General features: G+C 40.9%; 2 protein-coding genes across 3 annotated transcripts; both read left to right on the top strand.

Annotated features, from left to right (window-relative positions):
* Nucleotides 1-366: 366 nt before the first annotated feature.
* On the top strand, nt 367-14,820 carry rtn2a (reticulon 2a). 2 transcript variants are annotated; one of them, XM_086261638.1, is made up of 10 exons: nt 367-518; nt 1,423-1,476; nt 1,936-2,526; nt 3,570-3,764; nt 8,976-9,183; nt 9,649-9,787; nt 11,337-11,406; nt 11,499-11,545; nt 11,637-11,695; nt 13,303-14,820. In XM_086261638.1, the coding sequence occupies exons 1-10, from the start codon at nt 488-490 to the stop codon at nt 13,376-13,378; spliced, it is 1,470 nt and encodes a 489-aa protein (XP_086117764.1). In that variant the 5' UTR covers nt 367-487; the 3' UTR covers nt 13,379-14,820. The 2 variants fall into 2 exon arrangements, with proteins under 2 accessions (XP_086117764.1, XP_086117763.1); XM_086261637.1 differs by having other exon boundaries at nt 368-518; nt 3,567-3,764.
* A 1,256-nt stretch (nt 14,821-16,076) lies between these two features.
* Nucleotides 16,077-22,201, top strand: rhoub (ras homolog family member Ub). The gene is made up of 3 exons (XM_086261636.1): nt 16,077-16,509; nt 18,476-18,534; nt 20,113-22,201. Exons 1-3 carry the CDS (start codon nt 16,311-16,313, stop codon nt 20,566-20,568), a joined length of 714 nt encoding a protein of 237 aa, XP_086117762.1. The 5' UTR covers nt 16,077-16,310; the 3' UTR covers nt 20,569-22,201.
* The last annotated feature ends 2,713 nt before the right edge of the window (nt 22,202-24,914 follow it).

Here is a 24,914-nt window from a genome sequence, read left to right as displayed (position 1 = left end):
GCTCATCGTACCCAACCTATGTTTTACATTTATGTTTTACATCATTAATGTCTTCATTCTCTGACAACCTGATTCGATCAGATCCTGAGATGGGATCACATGATGACAGAGAGAGGGAGAGGGGATAGATGGGTGTAGAGTAGCTGTGAATGGGAGATGACAGCAAGCTGAGGCACACAGACACTCGTGCCTTCCCCCCTTTTGCTGTAGCGTACACTACTACTACAGCTGCAGCCTTAGCGATGGAAGAGGAGATGTAGAGGGGAGGATGGTGGAGTGAGGCAGGGCGGGGCTGTTGAGTGACTGAGCGAGAGGCAGGAGAGGGAGGAAGCCTCTCAGTAGATGACTGAGACACAGAGGGAGGAGGAGGAGAGAGAGAGAGAGAGAGAGAGTCCACAGGACGTGAGTGTCGGCAGCAGAGGAGGAGGAGGAGGGGGGAGCTTCCAGACTGGATGACTGGATGGGCCCAGCAATGCCTTGATGGAGCATGGGCCAGGTTTTAGGATTCTCCCACTGCCGTGAGTCTGCTTTGGTCCTTCAGTTTGTGTTTCAGTGTTGGGGGCGTCTGCATTTGCTTATCTCACCTTTCCATCATCTCTTATATTCCAGCTCAGTATCTTTTCCTGCTAACTGCTATGAGCATCGTATGTGTTAGCTCTCCCCCTCCCTCCTCTCCTGCATGCTCTCTGTTCCTCTCTACTGCTCATACCTTTCATAAACACATGGCTTAATGGAGCGAATGCAGTGCAGAAGCAGATTGTTTGGTTGTTGTTATCTAGCGTTGGATAGCAGATGTTTATTTGGTTGTGTGTGAGAGGGCTTTTCAGCCAGGCATGTTAGGCATGCAAGTTATTTCAAGCTGCCACAAGCTTCTGTTGTGCTTCCATATCTGCCTTTTATTTCAGCTTTCTGACAGAATATGGGCACGATCCTCTCTACATTTAAATTAAAGTGGCTGCTTATTTGCATGTGCAGACGAGAGTATGCTGCTTCGTTCCACTCCCTGGTTTATTTATTAGCTAAAGTCATGCTGGCTGTCTAATGTAGTGAAGGCCTTTACTGCTGCCAGCACAACTCTGCAAGGAAATGAATCAATATGCAACAAAATGGTTGATATGCACACAGTTTTATGCTTTGTTGTTTTACATAGAGGTTGAAATTGCTGAGTAGGGTACCTCCCAGTCTTTTTCAATGTGTACAGTGACAGTTCACTTATAACCCTTAAAACAGTGACTCATAACGAGTTACTGCAATGCTTCTTTTGGGGTTTTTAATCATTAGAAGAAACACCTACGTTCAGTGTTTGCCAGGCTGTGAGCTCAGTGTGAGATGGTGGAAAGAATGGATTTACAGCAGCTTGCCTTAAACATTCCTGTTTTACCCGTGGGTTCATGCAAAAGTTTCACTGTTTTGTCCTTTCAGAGGAATATGGCTCCGTGGCATCCACTCCAGACTCAACTCCTCCCTGCACTGATGGTAAGAAGCAGACACTTAACATCCCCAGAGATATTTGGTGGCAGAATGTCTACTCATTGATGCAAGTTCACCTAAATGCACGTGTTATTCAACTTCTCTAATGCTAGCAATGAAGATCCACAGGTTAGACTAAAGGAACGCTGATTTGTTCCTTTTTTGTAAGGAGAGCTGTTTTTGCACTTATCAAAGAAGGCTTCATCTTTCGACTCTGAACTCTTTCTTCTCCCTGACATCAAATAGGATGCCTTGCAGCTTTCATCTGACGTTTCCATTTAATAAAACTAAAATCTCTCTCCTTGCATAGCACTGCAATAACACTAGTAGCCCCAGTGTCTTTAGATTATTTGTAAACTGTTTTTTTCCCAGCTTGTATCCTGTTTCTTTGTCTCTCTCTGTTTTGTTACTGTGTGTCAGTGTGTACGTTGAGCTCACATCCATCTTGTTTTTCTATTCGTTCAGGTGGAAATGAGGAGTCAGAGATGTATGAGCTGCACACGGCCAGGGAGTGGTCCGACGACGATGAGGGGGGCGATGGAGATCCAGATGATGATGATGAAGGACTGGCTTCATCCCCGTCTATTTGGGGCACACCGCGTCAGAACTCCTTCGAGCAGACTTTCTCCTACATCGCTATTGCCGAGGCTGAAGCAGTGGGTGCCTCTAGACTCCTCCGCGATCGACGCAGGGCTGGTTCTCGAGGCAGTCGCACTCCTCTGATCCGCACGGACACCCTGGAAACACTGTTGGACTCCCCTGATGCAGACTGGGATCCTCAACTGTTCCTCGGTAGAGATGAAGAAGAGGAAACGTCAGAAAGCAGAGAGCATGAGAGAGTTGAGACGAGGACAGAAAGTGCTGGAGAAAGACGGGAAAGGGAGCAACAAAGACAAACTGAAACTATTACAATTCAGCCCTCTCCCCAAAACCTGGACCCAGAACCTCAAGAGAGAGATGAAGGAGTTCAAAGAGAGGAGAGTGTTGACGAGAGTGTGGAGAATTCCCCTTCCATCCTGTCATCCCTGCAACAGAGCCCCTCACAGATACTTCAGAGTGAGAAATATGTGATGAGGTTGCTTCATTCTGTGTTGTGTGAAACTCTAAAATATGTAGTGTCTGAGAAATCTCAGGATGCCTCAGTACAGAGATGACTAGCTTGGTTGACTGAGCAGTAGGTTTTCAACCAAAAAAATGTAATGAGCTCTTTGCACAACTGACTTGTAATTTTAAGCATACTGAGCATTAGAGTAGATGTTTTATAAGTGTAGCCTGTATCCAAAAATCACTATGAATTCTTATGATCAACTAAAGATACATTAGAATACAAAAAACTGAGTTTAGGCCTGGGTTATTGATTCTGTCAGTCAGCATAATGATCTTGTCAAAAGTCTTTTGAAGTCCTCATGTGATCTACAAAAAGATTATGTTGTTGTATGCTGTTTTACCTTCATTTTATATTATTTTTACACTGAATTTAAACATCTTGTAAAGGAGTCTTTCCAAATTTTACATTTATTGAGTATAAGAGACTTTTTTTTTTTGTTAGTTCCTCCTAACAGTCTCCACTTTAAAATCTTCATGTTCTGAGAGCTTAAGTGATGACCTTGCCTTGAGTCATGCTTCACGTTAGGGTCTGAGGCAGAAGTGACGACAAATCAAAATGATTAGACAATTGTAGCATCGAAAGGCCGCATAAATATTTTGTAAACCCACTTTCCAGTGGGTTTTTATGAATACATTTCATTACATATAAATTTATTGTGCTTAAAAATTAAAAAGTGAGAAAAAATAGCATGTATAAATAGAAGAGCAGTGGAACCCCAGATGTAATTTTTATTTCTAAAGGCTGTAAAATACCCAATTAACAACTCTAATCTAAACTACATTCAGTAGTCTGATAGCCTCATATATCATTTGTATCTTGTGATCGTGTCAGTGTAAAAGAGATTTTGTTTGTGGTGAATGTTATAAAGACAAATAGTGGTCAAATCAAACAAATCCGCATTCTTGTGCAAAATATAGTTTGCTGCTGTTTAGTTAAGCACATTCAACGTGATGGCATTACCATAGTGACACATTCTTCCTTTTCCCAGCAGCAGCAGCTGAGCCAGTATCTCCTGTTGCCAGGGAAACCATTTCAGTCAAGCTTCTCACAACTGTGCGACCGGGAGACCCAGCGTCATCTGCGCCGCCTGCCATTGGCCTAAACACTCAGGAACAACTGGTCAGAGATCACTGGTTTTCAGCACTTAACCTAACAGAGGACTGGGCAGCATGCACACACATAGCAGGTAGGAGAATAAAAAACGTCTGTCTTCTCCTGACCTCTGCCTCTTCTCTCGTTCAGCAAGATTCTTTCACTGAGCTCAATCAATACTTTAAAGAAGGAGAATATCAGATTTCACTTTCTGCATGGACCTTCAGGAGCAGGCAGACAAAGATAACTGACCCTCTCCCCACCCCCGTGGAAGTGCTGGCTGTTCATTGTGTCTCCGTAATAACCCTCTTTTGGGATTTAAGGAGTGATTGGCTCATTGTGAGCAAACCATAGCTGGCACTGGCTGACTTTTCAGATTCATGCTGATGTCAGCAACACAACAGAAAGAAAGATGCACATAGTATATGGGAGGAGTTTCTGTGTATGCAGATTTGTGGCAGTTTGCTAGCATTGTAGTGGTGAATTGACCCTCGAAGTGGATCCTCCATCAGAGTGGAGCTCGGTCTTATTTTAGACGACTGTTTGAGCGTTAATAAATGTGCGGGCAGGCTGATGACAGAGATTAGGGTCCCCTGAATAAGTACTGCAAATATATCTATTGGAATATCATGTTTCTTTTGGTTTTATGACTGCTTTTAGTAGCATTGTATCAAATTTCAAATATTGAAACTGGCAATGATAAATGACTGGGTTCTCATTCAGCACCCTTTTAGTCAGTCATTTTAGGCCTTGTACTGCTAGTTGTTTTTAGACATTTGATAGCTTAAGCATTTTATCTTGTTTGTTTTGTCACATTAAATAATAAGTAGAATTTATAACTCTAGAAAAGGTGAAAAAGAATGCAGCTTTTCAGTTGCTCTTCTGTTTTTTTGTCAGCAGTGGAAACAGAAAGATGGGACCTGGTGACATAACAGAAAAAAAGACACTCATTCTCCTGTTTCACACAATTTAAAATATGAACACAGCTCTATAAAACAAACTCCCAGTTTAAAGGAATGGATTCATTCATCTGTCTTTAGAGTCAGAAGATCTAGTGTAATGGTTGCGAATCATCTCTTTATGGGTGAAGCTCTTGTATTTTCTAAGAGTGCTGGGCGGTGCTGCACATGAGATTATTTTGGGCTGTCAGGCCTTTGGACTGCTGAGCGAGCAGTGGGTGGCCAAAAACAGCTCACAGGGGTGAGAGGTACACACAGAGAGAGGGGCAGAGGGTGCGAGGGGAAACGCTGGAGCAGCAACCAAAATGGCCAGTAAAGGTGAGATGCTCTGGATGTGGAAATAGAATTTTCTACACCTTTATAGGTGAGCTGTAGGTCTAAGCTTAGTGTGATGAGCTGAGGGACAACTCCCACAAAGAGCTGTGTTTCATTTCAGTTAAATTGATGGCAGAGAAAGCTGCAGATTCAAGTGGTGGACTGTTTAGCTTTCTGACTGGCTTAGAGAAGGCTGGTCTGTCAGAGTCCTGAAGGTTTAAACTGAGTGGATTTCCTGCTGCTCGCTGGGGATGGGTGTTTCCATCAGCTGCAGGTGTGTTTGGCACTAAACTAATCAGTTGTTCAAATATAGCCACATTTATCAGTACCCTGGATTTAAATGAGCACCAGCCATTCAAATGACTATAAACTTTCAGTCATGGGTTGTAATATATTTGCCAGCTGGGTTCTCTTACTCTTTGGTGTCTCCTCTTTAGACTGAAGAGCTGGCACAGATGGAGTTTCATTCTAAAGTAGTACGAGGTTTGTGGCAACATGCTTGAGCTGACATGACCAGGCACAAGTGAAATGGATTTTGGGGGCTGAAATGAAATTATGTCAAGCCAAGGTGGCATAAAGGACGAGTCGGCTCTATTACTTTTGTTTGACTGGTTAATTGACAGTTGATTGACTGTTTGTTTGATTAATTATAATCAAGAATACAGTAACATCCTGTATATCGTAGTTAAAGCACTGCAGTTTAGCTAATGTGAATTGCACCATGTTTTAGCTCAGTACTTGATATGTTGTGAACTGTGGATGCGCCTGAGTAATAAATAAAAAAGACCAAAGCCCTTTTGTACCTTTTTTTGTATATCTTTATTTCTACTTTTAATGTGGTCATTTTTGTTTATGGGCTTTCCTCACTTTTGGAGCCAGGCTCAGTTGTCCATAAGGTGCTGCAGTTCTTCATCTTAGTGAACTATAGTGGACTGAAGAATTAAGCTAACTTGTAACCAGTGAAATACTTCCTGTCATGTGGAGATTAAATATTTAATGCATGGGTGGGCAATTCATTTTGCAAAGCGGCCAATGGGACTGTTGTGGAGAGCCATACCAGCAACTCTGAACTCAATTCTGGTTAACATGATTTTTATCTATTTATAAGCTTATTGGTGCAGCCCTTCACAACAGTCCCAGTTTCTCATGTGGCCCTTTGGAAAATTGAATCCATTATTTAATGTCTTAAGTAAAGTGACTGAAAGTGGAGCCCAACTGATATAGGATTCTAAGACCGATACTGTTACCGATAGTTGATTAAAAAATTCGAGATTCTAATATATGTGCAAATTTTTTCTTTCTCTCTTTATGTTCAGTTGTCTATTTATTTGTTTACTCTCTGACTGTTGTGTTTGTGGCATGTGTTGCCAACAGGGCAATGTCAACACTCATAACATGGTTGAAGGGTGTTTCTCCAATTTCCTGTTTGCTTTTGAAGTTTTGATTTATCAGCCCTCATACATGCCAATGCAAATCGATCAACAAACAGCTAATATTATTTGTCTGATAAATTGTTCAAGTTCTGTTTGGAAAGAAATTGCTAATAAATAAATGAAATAAACCAACTTTAGGGGATTACAAGGGGAAGTCACAGTGTTTTTGCATATTTACTCGATACTCGTGTGTTTAGAAAACCCTGAGCAAGTAATAGAGAGCAAGTAGTAAAGTACAAGTACAAGGTGTGTGAAGATGAGCCAAATACAATGTGTCTTCCATGGCCAGTTTTGATGTCATACTGCTGTTTATGTGTTATTACACTAAACACGTATCCTGCTGTGTCTCCATGTGAGTGTCACTGTCCCGGAATGGCAGCAGCACAAACAAACACAATGAACAGGTGTGTTCCAGGGGCATCATGGGTATTAATTGTGTGCAGTGATGTTTATAAATAACCCACCTGCTGTCAGTACACTCCATTGAAAGAGGCTTCCCTTTATTCTAATGCTGAGGCTTAGCATTTCGCTGAACGACGAGTACAAAGTACCAGGTCTCTCTCTGACAATAATTACACAGCACAGGGACACTGCATTTACAGTGAGCTGTGTGATGGAATTTTAATTGCTGTTAATTGCTTAATCGTTTTCTGTAACATTAAAATTGTTAAGAGAAAAAAGATGACCCACGAATTCTACTGCGTACATCAAAGTTGTCCACTGTAGTACTGCATGACTCTGCAGACGCCTCAGTCTCCAGGGCAGCTGTTGCTGGGTGACAGAGAGGGAAACTAACAGGGTGTGGAGAAGGGGCTGCCGATGTCCTGACGACTGACAGCAGGTGCTGTGAAAGGCTGCATTTAAATTCCCCTCAACTGCTTGTTTCCCTCTTTCATCTGAGGGCTAAATTTAACTGGACCTAGAGCCTGATGTGTCCTCGGAGCTGCCCTGTGTGCTTTCATGCCTGAGGCTTAAAATCCCTCCTTGCCTCATGTCTTCAACCTCTCTGGCCACCCTTTCCATCTCTTTTCCTATGCTCCAGGTGCTCTTTCAATGGTGCTTCTTAAAAAATAAAAAAAGGTATTATTCAGCCGAATGTTGAGGAGTTTAAATGATACAGCAGCTTTGTCAAAATCGAATATATTGTCAACAGTTGCCTGGACTTTTCAGCCACTGTTTTTATTTTGTTTGTTTTTTTACTTCCTATTCTGTTGGCTCTATCTTTTTTTAACCTTTCTTTTCTTCAGTTGTTGTCAGAGGTGTACGTACACTCATCATGGGCATAAATGTCATGGTAATTTGGTGCTTTTGCTGAGTTTATTAAACTGTTCTTTTTCCGGGGTGGCGTGATTATACGGGTAAATCTTTAAAAACTTTTCAAAGCTTGAATTAGGGGCAAATGTTTGTTTTTAATTCAGATTTTCTCCAATCCAAACTGGGTCAAAAATAAACTCACATGCCCAGTAATATTTAGTTTCATGTACCTCAGCAAGTTGCAGCTTGTTTTTGTTATATATCAACAAACTTCTGGCATAATTCTGGCTAGATATTTGACTGCTATTCCATGCAGAATTGGAAGAGTTAGATTAGGTTAGAAGTCAGGGGTTTGGGAAGTCCAGTCTAGAAGTTTAATGTTAGCCTGCTTCATCCAATCCAAACCCAGTTTGTGTTTGGGATCATTGTCCTGTTGGAACACACAATTGTATCCAAGTTTTAACAATCTAGCTGTTTTGCAGTGAAGTTGAAGAATTTAGAGGTAGTCATGCTTCATTATTTCATCCATTTTCTGCAGTGTACCAATACCAATGGTAACAAAACAGCCACAGATCATGATGCTACTACCACCATGCTTGATAGTTGGTACTGTGTTAGGTTTATTGTTTGAAAGCCTCACCTTTACTTTTCCAAACATACCTCTTGTGATTGTGGCGAAACAGGTCAATCTTCATTTTGCCTGCCCATAAAATGTTCACTAAAAGGCATTTGGTTCGTCCATGTGGGCAGCTACAAATTTCAGTTGAGCTTAAAGGTATCAATTTTGGAGCAAGGGCTTCTGTCTTGGTCAGCACCCTCAGTCAAGGTCAATATAAAACTGGCTTTGCTGTGCACAGTGATGTTGGTGTTCCAGCAGTTCCCAGTTCATTGCAGGCTTGACCTTCGGTGCTTAATGGACTGTTTCTGAATATATAACCAATTTCCCTTCCTCTAAGGGTGACAGTTCGTATCTTCTTTTGAACCTTGGCAAAATGGTGACGCATCTGAATAACTTGTACTTTGAATCTGCCCTAGTTTAAAATTGGCTCAGCGAGACCTTCCAAACTTATTTAAACCTACATTTCTCCTTTTCCTTGAACTCGGTCATTTTAATGTGTGCTTTAAATAAATCCTTTAGATGCTGGCAAAGCATTATTTAATAAAAGATTTAAGTGAATGTATGCATGTTTGACTCCTCTACACCTCTGTGCTGTACAATCATTCCACCCTGGAAATAGAACATCACAAAAAAAAATATTGTAAAAGTCTCAAATTTCCATGATATTTGTGCTTATGATAAAGCATGTACATTTCTGACCACACGGTACCTGCCTTGCCTTTTAGTGATGGACTTGATCTACTGGAAGGACACGGAGCGGAGTGGCATGGTGCTCACAGGGTTAGTGGTGGGATTGCTGTCCCTGTTCCAGCTCAGCATCATCACTGTGGTCTCCACAGTCTCCCTGGCTATCATGTGCTTCACCATCTCAGTACGGATCTACTACCAACTCCTCTACATCCTCAGCTGGGGTGATGGAGAACATCCGTTCAAGTAAGATGCTGTGCTTTTATTTAATGGGGACTTGACCTTTGTTATTTTAGTTTTTATACAAATTAATATAGAATGTGCTCAAGACCAGGGGGTTAAGATAACAACTTTCACTCAGGAAACCTTTATTTTTTTGTTTGTTAAAGCATACTTGAAATATTGTCACTTTTGTTGAATTTTCCTTATAGGATAGTCATCTTGTTGCAATGCCTCTTTATAAAATGATAGCTTTATATGTAAAATGGATTTTAAATAGCTGCTGATGACCTGGGAAGTTTCAGAGATTGGGCAATTTAATGGCTTTGAAAGTTATGACAAGTATATGTGCTTGAAGTATTGTGTGGAATCTGTGTTTTTAAGGAGGAATGACTCAGAAAAGACTCAAAAATAAATGCAGTGCAAAGAAATGTGAGACTAAATCTGACATTTCAGCATCTAGCTTCTGCTTTTGTCATCCTGTCCTATCAGGTCTTATTTGGACTTGGACATCAGCTTCAGTGGAGAGCAGGCTGACCTCTATATGCAGAAACTCATTGTGATGACTCTGTCAGCTGTTGACACTCTGAAGAGACTCTTTTTTGTTGGCAACCTTTTTGAATCCCTCAAGGTAAGTTAAGCTTTTTAGTCAAGTTACTTTTTTAAAATGATGTGTGTGTATGTGTATACCAGCTTCATATTTACTCTCCTAATCACCTGTCTTCAGTGATTTGTTTCGCTTTGTCCAGAACCTCTCCTCTCCATTTTTATCTTAATTTTATCATCATTAACCAAGATATCATCCTATCTCCGTAGTCCTTCATTTTGCTTCATCATCTGTCATCTTCCTCCCTGCCTCATCCCTCTATCACTGGAGGTTAGGTCATTGCCGACTGTTACTCTCATTCTCCCGGCTCAAAGCTGAAGCCTCTCCTCCTAAATAAATTAATAGCACTGCTGGCAGCTGTCAGTCCCTGTGACATATTTTTGGTAATTGTTTGGAAGGCTAAGTGTCCCTTTGGATAAAGAACCCTTTCAGATCAAACTGAAATGCCTCACTCTTCTCATCCAACCCTTGGCTATGCCTCTCCTGCTAGCAAGGCCAAACCCTTGCTTGCAGGAGAGATCATATTCATCAAGTCAAGAGCGGAAAATCTGCCAGCATCACATAATTAATGATTTATCTAGTTTGCTGTGACGGAAAATGCTTTGTTGCAGTTTTTTAGATAAAACTTGATTGACTTTAGGTTTATGTCCTTTCTCTGAAAGCTAATGCATAAAATGCCAGTTCTTAATCAGCCTTTTGACACAGTCATCATTAGGCTCAAGTCATTTCAAATGTAGGTGTGTTCTTGAGTAATGCAAGTGATACAAGTCTAAGAAAAGTTTGAGGGATCCTCTGAGGGGTCAAAACGGTCAATCAAATATGAATAAAAAAATGTGTGATGGCTACTTACCTTTGATTAAATTTAGGGTAATTTCCACTTATTTCATAGAGAGTAGTATTAGACTGGGATAGGAGCTATTGATGCAGCATTCACTATACACGTGTACCAGTCAGTTACAATATAGTTAGTAAACCTCACTGCCAGTATTGGAATAACATGCAGAATACTCTAGTTTTACCAGTATCAGTAAAACATCTACATAGATATGAAATTGTAGCTGTTAACAGCAGGCTGAAATAACTCATTTGCAATAAATGGTGAGTCAGCGTAAGCTGACTGAGCCCCTTAATCCCAGGACCCCCTGTTCTCAACCCTGACCTTGCTGGAATGTGGCATGACACACAGGGATATGAACTCAGAGACACCCGGGATAAGCTGGAGTCTCCTTCCATCTGACACAGGGTGTCCCATGTCAGTATCATATGTACAGTGACAGAACTGAAAAATGAGGGGAAAGAGTTGTATCATATTGGGGCGTGGGGGTTATATTTAAAGCTTATTTTATCCGTCAAGGAGAAATGATGTCAGTGACAATAATTTAATGAATTCTGTATCATATTTACATAATACAGTGGAGCAAAATCAACAGTGTGTTAGTGTGATGGACTGTTTTCTAGAAGGAAATGAAAACCAAATGGAGGTTTGCAGGAGGGTTTCTTGATAACAGCTTAACTTTCTGGTGAAAGCTAAAGTCTGTGCAGCTGTTTCTTTATTTTATGTTTATTCTTTTAGTTCCTGTTTCTGATGTACCTTGTGACATACCTGGGAGACCTGTGCAATGGCCTTACTTTGCTCATCATCAGTAAGAAACGCATATCATCACTGGACATATGAAAGCTATTGATACACTCTTTGTTTATCACTTTGGCAACTCTACTTTTTTTTCTCTTCTAGGTGTGATCGCTGTCTTTTCTCTGCCCCTTTTTTATATACGACGTCAGGTAGCAACTTTTTTTTCTATTTGTACACTCACTGATATTTAATGTCCACCATATCCTTTAACATTTGTACCCTTTTTCTGTTATATTCCAGGAGCAGGTTGATGGCGTTATTGCAAAAATCCAGGCCCAAATTGACAACGTCAAGGACATGTGAGTATGACGCCATCCTGTGGCAGAAAGGTGCTATCACCAACACAGTGGAGCTCATGATCTCAGATACTTCTTTTTACTTTAAGTATGCACCAGAGCTGACTGCACAAAGTATCATTCACACTGTTTAACACAGTATATAGTCAATAGCACTATGCAGTCTATAAGAAAAATAAACAAATATGCCAAATCTATTCATTGCTGCAGTACTCAGATATGTTTTTAACACTATAAGGAAATTACATTTTGAACATGTTGAAAAAAACTGAATCTTTAGGCACTTTTTTTTGCAGCCTGTTGTAGAAACACAGACATAAACGAGTATTTTTGCACAAAAAGGTGATTCTCAAAGTGCTGTTAGCTGAAATGCCAGATATAGCAAATATGATACAAAGTCAAATTAATAAAAGCAAATAAATCTTACATTCATTTTTGTTTTTAATTTAAAATATATATATTTATACATTTCTGGCGAGTGTGTCATGATTCAGCTTTAAATGGTAAATAAATAGGATATGACTAATAGAATAAAAAAATAAATCCAGCAAAGACCTGAAACAGGACCTGAAAAATGCATCTGGCCCTTCAGCTGATCCATCGACTGTACATCAGAAATGGTTTTAGGGGAAGGGTGGCTGTCATTCTTCAGGAAGGGAAACAGGGAGAAAAGGCTGAGGTGTACCAGATTACACAAGACCTGGACTGAAAATCAATGACAAATCCCACTTTACATTTTTTGAGAAGGGAGGCTCAAGATTTTGCACAGTACTGCAATTAATAAAGCAAACACATTGTACTTTACATCACAGCATTTAGTTTCAGCTGGTCAGCAGACTGAGACTGAACATGATGCTCAATGATTTGTGTTTAGAAAAAAGCAACAGATTTTTAACTGTTAATCAAATGATTCTCATCAGAAGAATGATCCACCATGGCTGTGCAGCATGACAATGCTATTAATAATAATGGTAACTAATATGTTATAGTGTATTTGCTCATTATCTGCTAATTATTGTTGAAGTATAGAGTGTTAGTTTGGAGATCCATTGTTACAGTTGCATGAGTTTTTAGCTCTTTTTAGCTCACAGTGGGATCTCAGAATTTTTAATGTTCACAGCCTGGTTCCATCAACCAGATGTGTCCTTGACCTTTTTTCCTGTCTTTTTTCTAAACAAGAAAATAAGTAGGATTAACAAACCTGGTTGTCGATCCAAACTGGAACCACTTACAACCAAAATAGTTTATCCATTTCCCAGTCATGCCTTCCAAGCCCACGATAATATGCTGATATTGTTAATGGCAGTAACAGTATCACGCACACACAATCCCAAGAAAAAATACCAGGTAATCCGTATCAAAATGGCTTCAAGCCACTAAAACAAACCAGGGAGGGATCTAACTGAAGTAATTTAAAAGGTTCTACTATAAGGCTGGTAGGACGAGCTAAGGGGACTAACTATGTTGGAATGTGTTCCTTAAACATAGGATTTATCAGTGAGGCATACCTGTATAGTTTCTGGCAGCACATTAACACACACTTAACAAAAAATAATGGTGGTGGATGATGCTAATTTTCACTTATTATCACTTATGTGTCTCCCCTGTAGTCTTCAAAGACTTGTCCAGGGTGGTGGCCCTCCTCCTGATCCAACTCCTGGTGGTGCCAAACCCAAAACCCAGTAATCACTCATGGACAGCGACTTAAAGAGAAGCTACATGAGTTACAGACTGTCACTCAGATGTCTTACATGGCAGTCTGTGCTCAGAGCTCCAAAGAACAGAGCTCCAGAAACGGGGAAGGGAACGAAAGGGAGGTTATTTAAATGAATGATGATGAGGACTACGCATGGTACTTCACACTAACTGTATCCAAGTTATGGGGGTTAGAGGATGGGGCTGAGATGATTCTGCTTCATGGTGTATGAATCCTGGATAGGACTCTTGCTGCTGGTTTCGAAGAAGAAGAGATTCTGCAGCGCAGGTGATTGCGCATGACCATCTTTGGAAATATTGTTTTTGACATGTAAAAAAGAATTCAAAAAGTGTCTTAAATTGAGCTGTAGTCCAAAATGAGGTACAAGACCATAAAAGGGAAGCTCCCACACTGACAGCTACACGCCTGAGTAAAGGGAATTGAGTCGTTGAGGGGATTTGTGCGAGGAGCACTAAAACAGGGGTCAACACAGATCACGGCAGCATAAAACTGGCAATTAAAGACGTGTGTGAAATCACATGTACATTTCTCCATGCATATTCATTCACATGACTGTTTATCTGTGTGTATGCAGGTGTGTATGGACGTTTCTGTGTTTGTGTGTGCATGTATGCGAGTAACTGACATAGAGCTTGCTCAAACAAAACTGTTACCCAGCAATTAAAGTCACATTTCTTAATTTTCCAAAATTTTGTGTTTCTTTTCACCCTCGCTGGCATCCATTTCTATTCACTATCAGTCACCCTTTTTATGTTTTGTGTGTTTTTTGTTTTTTTCATTGCTTACACTAAAAGATTCATGGATGTAGTGAAGGAGGACATACAGGGAGTCGGTGTGATAGAGGAGGCTGTTAGGGAAAGGGTGAGATGGAGGCAGAAGATCCGCTGTGCTGACTCCTAAAGGGAGCAGCTGAAAGGCACTGCTTTCCCTCCTTTGATATAAACAGAAAGATAACTGAGCTCCTCGGTGACTTTAGTAATTTACAACATTATAAATTTTACGAGAGGAAGTTCTTCACTGGCAGAGTACCAGAGGTGTCAGTGTTGCTGAGGAGTTTCATGATTGCGTATATGGGCAATAGACAAAGTGCTAAGATTTCCCATGTTCTTTGTGCTCTTAAAGTGTTTTGTCTCCCGTTGTAGAGGAAGCTTGTGAAGGAACGTGAAAGTGTAATACAGCAGGTGCCTTTTTAACCGCAGGTTACAGTGCATGATCTGATTCACACTACTTACAACTTGTTTCCTCCAACAATGCACCACTTCTCGTATCAGCCTAACCATTTGTTTCCCAATAATGGAGTTTTGTATATGTACAAAACTTACCGGATTCCTATATCTGTACAGGGCAAGGTATCTTATATGGAACTGTAAGTAGATCTGTTTTAGGAATAATAAAATTATTCAGGATACTCCACAGTTGAAGTCCATATTTCCCTTTAGTGTCTGCTTTTAAAGCTCACACAAAGACTGTTATGCCTTATAGATGTGAATTTACATCCTACAGAGAAAGCATAGATATAACCCGTTAAAAACCAAAACCTAATGGCCAGTTAGTGTCAGAAATCATGTGCTGCTTGGTCATAGAACTACAGTAGTAGCATAGACACACCCATCTGTCCTTTCTTTAAAAAGATGGGTGACAGCAATATGTAACCACACAGCTTAACATGTATAAATCTGTTTTGTCATGATTCCTGTGTACATATTTAGCAAAGCTGCTACTAATCCAGCCAAACTTCATTTTCATAGAGTTGTCATACCAGGCCTAGATTACCAGAAGTTTTTGTTTTCTATTTGCCTTGAAAATATTAATCTAAACAGAAAACTGACTTTTAATTCCTTTTCATTTAATTTCCAAACAATTGATCACTCGTGACCTGCATTATCTTAGTGCACTTTTCTTTGTATTCCTGAAAACAACTAGTTTTATGGCTGGAAAAATAAACTCTTGAGAGATCAATTCAACATATACTGTGGCTTTTTTAAACAGACAAGAGTATTAACGCTACCTGTTTTCAGGTATGTCAGTTTCTCGCTGCAGCCACAAGGAGGCGGCAAAAGGCAAAACATTTGGTTCAGTTTTCGAGGTTTCCAGTGTCTTTGACAAATTAGCATAAGAAAGCGGATCACCTTAGATATTGGACAGTTTAAAACTGGCCGATCACGTGGAGAATACAATAAAATTTCCATTTATTGATTGATTGAGTAATCTTGTAGATTCTGGATGTTCCTTCTTGGAAAAGCGTACTAGTACAAGGTAAAGTAAGTCAGGAGGCTGAAGTCTGCGTATAAAATTTCAGCACTTTTTATATCCATGTTCAAAAAGGGCATCAAGGCTTCCTCCTAACTAGTGAGGACACGTCTGGACATGCCTGCAAGAGATCAAACATTAAGCCCATAGCAACGCAGTGTGTAACAGGTTAAACGAGTAAACTACACAATAATATATTGAAAGGAAAGATTGATAATAATAATAAAAACACAGGATCGTCCCTCTTGTTTTCTAATTTTCCCCAAACAGTTTAATAAGGGTAATGTTCTTTTCTTCAAAGAACACTTGGATTCACACTCCCACGTTGCTGGGCGGAGCCAATGAGAAAAAGTAGGTGGGATTAGTCAAATTTATCCTAAAACACACACAAAAAACACTTTGGGTCCTCCCTCGCTTGGTAAAACTGCAGTGTTCAGCGGTGCAGTACTGGACGATAACTTCCCGTACTGGATTTGACAGCGCGCACAGGAGGAGAGGTTTTACGCACGAGCTCCGTTTGCGATCATTACCGTTTGGAGGGAAGAAAAACTGCAAAGGAGGAAAGAACCTGTTCTCATGGTGGGTGTTTCACCGGTCCATCGAGGAGATCGCGGTGCAGAGCTGGCTGACTGAAAGGCACCTCCACTCAGAATGGATTACGGTAGGACCATGGCCCCTCCAGTGCCTCCTCATAAACCCAAACCTACCCGGCCAGGACAGGCGCAGGAGCGGCTGCTGAAGTGCGTCCTGCTGGGCGATGGAGCGGTGGGGAAAACCAGTCTGGTGGTCAGCTACACCACGAATGGATACCCGACGAAATACGTCCCTACTGCATTTGATGACTTCACGGGTAAACAGACATATTATTTTATTCATTTTATTCCAGATTTTAGAAATGTTGTGAATGCACAGGCAGACCGTGTATGTGTGTCACCTGTCATAGCTGAACATGTCCAGTTTATTTAAACGAGGTGAATAAACTTAATAAAACTTATGACACTTAAAAAAAAAAAAACCCTCCTATAGAAAAATCTGTTGGTTTCCATCTACCTGTCAGTATCACCCATTTTTCACAGGATGCCTTTTCAACTCTTGCTTGTTTTAGAGATCAACTTCGCCCCACCGCACCTATATTCCCCAATGTCCCTCTATTATTCAGATGTTAAGGACTGATAGATGTCTTTGTGTTTCCTGCTATCTTGTCCTCCATCAGCGGTAATTGTGGATGAAGTATCCTCCCTGGTGTAGCTGGGTTTCCATTTGGCGCTGTACCACTTTCCAAACTGTCTCACTAATCCCTGGAAGCTTTTGCGATGTAAGAGAAGAAAAACAAAAATCCTTTGAAGGTGGTGTTTGAACCCGAACAGTATTGGAATAGAAAAAAAATACACGGTGACCTGTTGATCGCTTTTATTGACGTGTGATCGCATCTGTTATTTAGACATACCATTTGAAATGCAGTTCTAGAGCAACATAGAAGCTGTTTTGCTTTTTCGTGCAGGATTATACCCTGATTTATATACAAAAAGATTTTGGTATTTTACCTTTTCAAAATCTAACATTTTTATTTAAAAAGAAAACGGCTGGCTATGAAAAAACTTGTAAACTTAATAGCTAATTCCCTGACATTACTCTTGATAAGCATTAAAAGGAACAATGTGGCCAACCCAAATCTCATAAAACACTCTTGTAGAGCACACACCACCCTTAGACAAGTGCTGGCTCAACTCTTCCATACAGAACAGAGGTTGGTTCACTGGTTCACGGGTTTTGGATTGCACAACTCTGCCTATTGTTGTCAGCCTTGACCCGCAAGGCCTCTCTTCTATACTGAAACGGGCACATCTGTTGCAGTAGCTCTGAGGCAGAGATTGTCTTTCTCCCTGGCCTGACAGAGAGTGATTGTGCAGTTGGGGCCCTTAATAGTGATGTCATTTTTCAGTGCCTGGAATCAGAGCGTTCCCTTGAAAGCTGATTTCTGAGCAGTTACACAATGCCACAGGTGGCAGAGACTTGGAGAAGCGGGAGGCTAGGAGACTGGACAATAAGGAGTTTTGGATGAGAAAATCAAAGGAGTATCATATGTCAGGTATTAGGAAATGATTACCCAATGGCATCTCTCTTATGTTCCTTCTTCTGTGTCCTCCCGTGCTTCCCCCCCTTTGCATCTGTGAAAGCAGGGTGTTCTGACGGCTGTCCTCCTATATGAATAGTTCCAGCAAAACCCTTTGATCAGGTGGTATGACCAACCACACGCTCCAGGCCTATTGTAAATGTTTCCATGTGCCTGCTGCTCTGCGTTGTGTTCAGTTTTCTGAATAGAATAAATGGCCCTGTAATGAAACTCACTGTGAGATGACTCACTCCCTTTTCCAATCTGGAAATGAGGCCAATTGGAAGAGAGTCACTAAATAAACAAAATCTGCTTTGTTTTTACCCCCATGCACACACACATAGACACACCATCAGACAACCTTTGACTGGCCTCTGCCAAAACACAGCACAGAACAAAGCCCACCGAGCGGTCTGAGCGACAGTAAAGTGTTACGGTCTGAACGGTAACTGGCAGAGTGGGTGGGCGAGACTGAGCAAGGCCATTTGCGAGCTGGAAGAGCAGAACAGGCGGCAGCGGGGAGTCTTTTTTGTTTTTTAAACTGTAAGGGTTTTGTTTATTGCTGAGTGTGTTGCGGTTAGTAGCTGTGTGTGTGTGTGTGCATTAACTCGAGTGTCAGGTGGGGGTACATACACAGCCTTAAAACTCATACTGTCACCTGTGACTCACTTTGTTTTCTTTCTGTCCCTTTCTGTATCTGCAGCTGTGGTTCAGGTGGATGGGAGCCCAGTCAGACTACAGTTGTGTGACACTGCGGGACAGGTGAGTTTGCACACAAACACATTGCATTACCACTCTACGCAGGTCATTGACATACAGTGCCTGCATGCTTCTCGGCCTTTGCTCTACATAACTCTCACATGTTGGTTGATTAGTCGCCGTTGCTTGGTTGCAGTGTCATATGCAGAGTTATGCAGGAATAGTTTTTAATAGCACATATTAGGGTCCTTGCATGCTGCTAATGTTTAAAAAGACATTTAAAAAAAAATCTTGAGTACATTTGCAGACTCATCCTCACTATATTTGAGGCACTGAAACGATGGAACAAATAATCGGTTAAACGTCATTTGGTTATAAAATTATAATTAGTTGTGAACTGTTTTCTGTCAGTTACTAAGGTGAATGAACTGTGCTACACAGAGCTTGCCAGGTAAATTTATTGACTCATTATTATGTTGATAGGCCAATCTTGGAAAGAACATGTTGTGAAACAGTGTTTCTGTTTCTCTGGGGCATTGGGTGGTTGTTTCATAACCCACTACAGTCAAACCCTGCCCTGGGAACAGCATATTTGACATTCACAGCCGCTGCGAGGGCACTGCCAGTTCTGCATAGAATCAAAGACAGTTTGGCTATAAAGTGGAATGAGGCATTTGAGTAAACCCCTAATACGTGTAAAACCTCACAGCATGTTCTGAGCTGTTCACGGCCTTAAATCTGCACACACATACACGCAGACGCATCCGCATGCAGACAAGCTGGGGCAAATTCAACTAGATAAAACTCTACAAACACTTACTGTAGTGATGCAATTCTATACGAGGGTGGGGGGAGAGCTTGAACCAGAGACTGGTCGGGTGTGCCAAAAACGTTGAGATGAGAGAGGAGAGAGCGAGGAGAGATGGAAAGACACAGAAGGTCTGGAAAAAGATGATAGCAGACACTTCCAGGGCTGATAAACAACGTCGCTCCTCACTCAGAGATGTTGATACGTGTGTGTATATTCTGCAGATGGGCCTACGTCATCAGATCACAAAGCGCAGCCAGACCTTGTGTGTGTCAAACTCAGAAGCGGCATGTGCTGGGCCTCAAATCCACATGTGGAAACTGCTGATATTTTTTTTTCTGCACATTTTAATTGTGTTTTAAAGGGCAGAGAGCGGGCTTGTGGCATTGTTTAGTTAAATAAGGATTAAGAGATATGTGTTGGAAAGGATGGAGTTAAACGGAAAAAAAGGAGAGGTCTGAGTCAAGTTACTGCCAACCTTAATCTGTGTACTCAAGGATGTGGGAGGCCCATGTAAGTTAAAGCTGTGTGGCTCCAAAGTGTCAATTTAAGAGATTTACTGCAAATGGTATAAATGTGTGGGCAGGATTTGTCTGTTCTGAATATTTGCGCAATATAAACACTATTGAGACGGTTTGTTATTTAACAGTTACTGGCACCACTCCCTTTCCTGTGATGTGATGTTACAGTACTTGAGTGTGTTCAAGTGCATCCGTGTGTGGTCAGAGTGAAGGGAGGTGGCTCAAATCAAAATAAAGACTCTGAACCAGACATATGTTAAAATATATATATATATATAAAATAAAATTTCTCTCTTTGTTCTTCTCCATCAGGACGAGTTCGACAAACTCCGCCACTTCTGCTACAGTCGGACAGACGCCCTGTTGCTCTGCTTCAGCGTGGTCAGCCCCGCTTCCTTTCAAAACGTCTGGGAGAAGTGGGTCCCCGAAATCCGCCGCCGCTGCCCCCTCACGCCCATCATCCTCGTAGGGACGCAGTGCGACCTGCGGGAGGACGTCAAAGTGCTAATCGAGTTGGCAAGAAGGAGGGAGAGGCCGGTGCCGGAGGAAGATGCCAGGGCGCTGGCGGAAAAAATCGGGGCTGTGACGTACGTTGAGTGCTCGGCACTGACACAAAAGAATCTGAAGGAGGTGTTTGATGTGGCCATCTCTGTGGGACTGCGACAGTCTGATAGGCGAGCGCGGCGGGAGAGGAAGGTCCGCAGCACAGCCGATAAGATGAAGATGCTCTCCAAGGCCTGGTGGAAGAAATATGTGTGCGTCCAGTAGGGGGGAAGGAGATAATATTTCTGTAACTGATGTAAAACTGGAACTGCTGACGTATTTGGGAGTGTTGAGTTGGATGTAAGGACTCCTTGTTACTTTCACATGGACGGCCTCAAATGACCTACTGTGACTTTAATTCGATGGAGCAACAGTTCAGCAGGGGCACCTGGCTAAGCTATATGGCTGTTTGAGGATTTGATGGTTTTACTTTGACCAGAAAAGACCCTATGTTGATGCCTAAGAGACAGTATAAGGTTGTAACCACTGTCTGCTCTTCAGAGCCGGTATGTAAAATGTGACTGTGACCATCATGGAACCAAAACTTATGGCACTAGGAAAGTGTTACGGCTCATGGACTGCATATCATACAGAACTTGTCCAAAGGAATTCCAGCTGACTTGGGGGTCGTTAAGGTGATGATATCGCATATTAAAAATATACTCTTTCTTTTTTATGATTTGGTTCATTTCTTTATCAAAGTATATTATTTCATTTGATCTACACTGTAACTCGGATTTCAAGACTTGTGATAGATTTTTTCCCGATTTTCTTTTCAATTTTGTTTTATTGAATTCAAAGCGTGAACTGCTCCGCCTAAAAGCCCAAATTAAACATTGCAAGCCCTGCACTTTTTCCTAAATGAGAGGCATCTGTGAGTCAAATAGCTTCTAAAAATAGGCTCTGTAGTTTATCAGATTTAACTCATCCTTTTAAAAATTTACAATCAAATGTATATGAGTATAATTTTTTTTAATGGAATGATGATGACATCTCCAGGATGTGTATGACCGTTTTGAATGGTGTGTGTTGTGCTACAGGCTGTTGTAGTTTTGTCACAGCTGTTAATTGGCCATTAAGCTCCTTTACCAATAGATTGATTTTGCAAAATATTAATGGCAAAGATCAAATACCGATCATCATCCAACCAACACAATCTGGAGAACACATCTCTGCTGTAGGTTTATGGAAGATTTAGCAATATCGGTTTTCACTTTGACTGATTCCGAAATGTTAAAGCCAGTTCGACTTCATGACATTTTGTTACTGTTACAATGTTGCAGCAATACATGGGTTATACCACTGTACCTTGGTTGTATTATCCACATTTCATGCAACGGACTTTGGACCAGTGAAAGAGTGGAAATCCTTCTTCAAAAGTAGGATCCAAGCAGGTAAAGGCTCTTAGCTGCTCCGCTCACTGCTTTGGATGATCAAAGGGTCTTTCGTTGTCAGTCAGTATAAAACCAAACTCTCTCCACTTTTGAGATTATGCAGTAAATGAGGTGAAATCGCCAAAGAGACTGATTCTGTGTTTGCTTCTTATTTTTCAGAAGCCTTTCATTCATCTGTCTATTTATCTGATCTTTCTGGGCCAATAACTGATCAACAGCAATACACAGCAGATGTATGAGATCTCACACGCTGTTATGTATGTTACATAGTGATCATTTGATGTTTGTAATGTCATCAGGATAAATCTGCTTGTACAGATACAGTATAAGTGACTCGGTCTTTGTCTGTGCTGTCCCAACTCTAAATGGGCTCCGTATGATTGTTTCAGTTTGTGTCTGATTCTGCCATGAGAGAAGTTCTTTGGGTTTTATGAGTGGAACTAAATAAAATGTGAAATATTTAACCTGCTTTTGTTGTTGACTCTTCTGTGGAGCTGTGTTACGTGGTCACGTGGTAGAGGGCAGGGGAATGTTTCTGAAGTTAGTGGTTACTACAGAGCATGAATAGACGTTTTTTTTCTCCTAAAAGAGAAATTTGATCCAAATGTAGAGGTTTACACACAGGGTTTTATTTGTTTGCCACAATGAGGATCAGAACAACAAACACAACTCTATGTCTGTTTCCTCTATCTTTTCAAAAGTAAAATATCCCCTCTCTAGTCCCCTTTATAGCATTTTCACTATTGTTATCAGTCGGATCTCAATTAAGAATCATTACACTAGATGTAGTTGACTCAAATCACCTTATAGCACTGTAAAAGTAATATACAGTAAGTGATCATTAACCATGAGATAACCTGACAGAAAACAACAGTGAAGAACTGCTGCATGTTTTATCACCAGTCATTTATTCTGCAAGGTAAGCAGTTCTCTCTAAAATGAACTAAAACTTCATTTTTGTTGGAAAACGCTTCAAAGATTCAGAAACCTCAGAGGTTTTGTCGGGAACCAAGACTTTTAACTTTGCAGGATCAGATGATTATAATTGACTAAAATAGCCCTTTCCTGCCATATATAGCTGGGTGTCTACACCACACTACAACAATGGCAGAGAAGGATGGTTAGGTAGGTATCTTGTACTTGTTTAGAAATGCTAATGATAGGGTAGGTGACTAAAAAGAGAGTCTGTGTCGTCTGGCAGGCTGCAGATGAGTATGCTGTCCGGCCTCAGAATGAGTGAAACTAAAGCAGGAGTTATGCCAAGTGGTCTAATTATGATAGTTAGCACGGCTCCACTTTCCACCAATATTTTAGTATGAAACCCCATTGTTGTGTCTCAGCAAGGCAGCTGTCTTGCAAAACGTCCTGTGATTTAGCATTGTGGCTTGTGTGTTTGACTGTAATATCTACCTGCCTGCTGGAAGTTCAGGTTATTGTCTGCGGCTGTAAGAATGTCCAAGCGCACGTCTTTCTGCTAATTTAGACTGCAATACGTATTTTACTGCATAAACCAGAAGAGCTCAGTATGAACATATGTGGGAGGATTTGTGTTACAAAATGTAAATAAAAAGATTACGTCAATGAGCCAAACCCATGAAGATTATGGAAGTCATGTGGAACTCACAAAATATTATCATTCACTGATAATCTGTGCATGCAATGGAGCCCATGCATGGTCACTGGTTAAAGAAGTCAAACTAACATTCATTGCTCAATCAGATTTCTCCCATTATGGCAAATATTGGGTTCAGTCCAAAAAAGATGCTCAGTTTCTCTTGCCAGTGCAAAAGTGCCTTTAATCTGTATTCTCTTTCATGCTCAGCAAGTCAAGATTCCTCTGGGAGCAAAGAGACATCTAGTTGTGCAAAAGTCAGATCAGTGACCTGACTAAACTCTATGTGGTCTCAATTGCTAGTTTTAGGTCTTTTTTAAGACAACTTTTTGTTAATTTTTTAAACGACTAAAAAGAAGGATAAAACCGAGTTTGCTTCACAATGGCTTAGCTTGTGATTGACAATTAACTGCCGTATATGAGCATGCAGTGTCCATCAAGTCTAATCCACCCCTCACCCTGTTTTTCATACAGACATGAGTAAGGTCCGGTCTTCACCGACCATCTCAAAGTGTCTAATTCTGTCTTTTCATGATCCCACGTTCACCTGAAAAAAGCTTTTGACTAAACTGTGACACTAATTAAACTTGTGGACATACTTTATTTCATTTAGCAACTGAAGGAGACTGTGCAGTATTAGTCAGCGGGTGGCTGTAGCTCAGGAGGTAGAGCAGGTTTTTAGCAAGCTTTTAGATCTATAGTATATGGATAAAAGGAATAGGCCATAGCACTTATATTCTTTGAATTCAGTAGATCTTAGTCCCATTAATAGACTGTTGCTATAAAGAGCTCGATGAAAGGCTTTAATAGGATGCCAACATTGCAACTAGTGAGTTTGTGAAATTTCATAACAGTAATAATATCAAAGTAAACTGAAACCAAAGAAAACTCTGCCACAAAGCTTCAAAGCATGGGTTTGGCATGGGTCCGTTTAAGAGGACGCAGACGATTTATGACTTAACCTAGCATGCTAACATTCCCTTTACACTTAAGTTTGATTAGTAGCAATGAATACTATTCAACTCTAACACAGTAAAGTAGAGAGTAGCTATTTCCTGCTTTCATGCTAAGCTAAGCTGTGCTAACTCAGCATCATGTTGGATAGACGGTGATGAGAGTTGTAACAATCTTCTCTTCTAGCTTGGCAAGAGAGTGCATTTCCTATACTGTCAAACCACTCCTTCTAGACATTTTTTTTTTTTAAAAATCAGAAAGAGCTTAAACAGCGCAGATTTTTTATGCCATTGAACTCAAATACAGAGTATGATTACTTAATGGTTCCAGCTAGCAGCACTTCTTCTTGGAAATGGAAACTTTCAGCTTTCTGTCAAACCAACACTGGGTGAGCTAATGGTGTGAAATGGGTGGCCCGGTCAGCTGTAGCCTCCTTCAGCTGTAACAACCTCAAAAGGTTACTGAACTTTACAACCCCGTGAGCACACCTCCTTACATAACTTCTAAGAACCATTTAGGTAACAACTGAACTCTGACTCCACATGAAAGTGTAGATCAGTAATCAGTTCTGATGTCTTTCAGTTGATGAAGGATTTCTGTGGTACCCCCCC

Source organism: Aulonocara sp. 'chitande type north' Nkhata Bay, linkage group LG14 (assembly GCF_057382095.1).
Source record: "Aulonocara sp. 'chitande type north' Nkhata Bay isolate Kocher_YH1m ecotype deep benthic linkage group LG14, A_spYH_male_GT1.1, whole genome shotgun sequence".
Taxonomy (NCBI): domain Eukaryota; kingdom Metazoa; phylum Chordata; class Actinopteri; order Cichliformes; family Cichlidae; genus Aulonocara; species Aulonocara sp. 'chitande type north' Nkhata Bay.
This window is presented reverse-complemented; position numbering and strand designations above follow the sequence as displayed.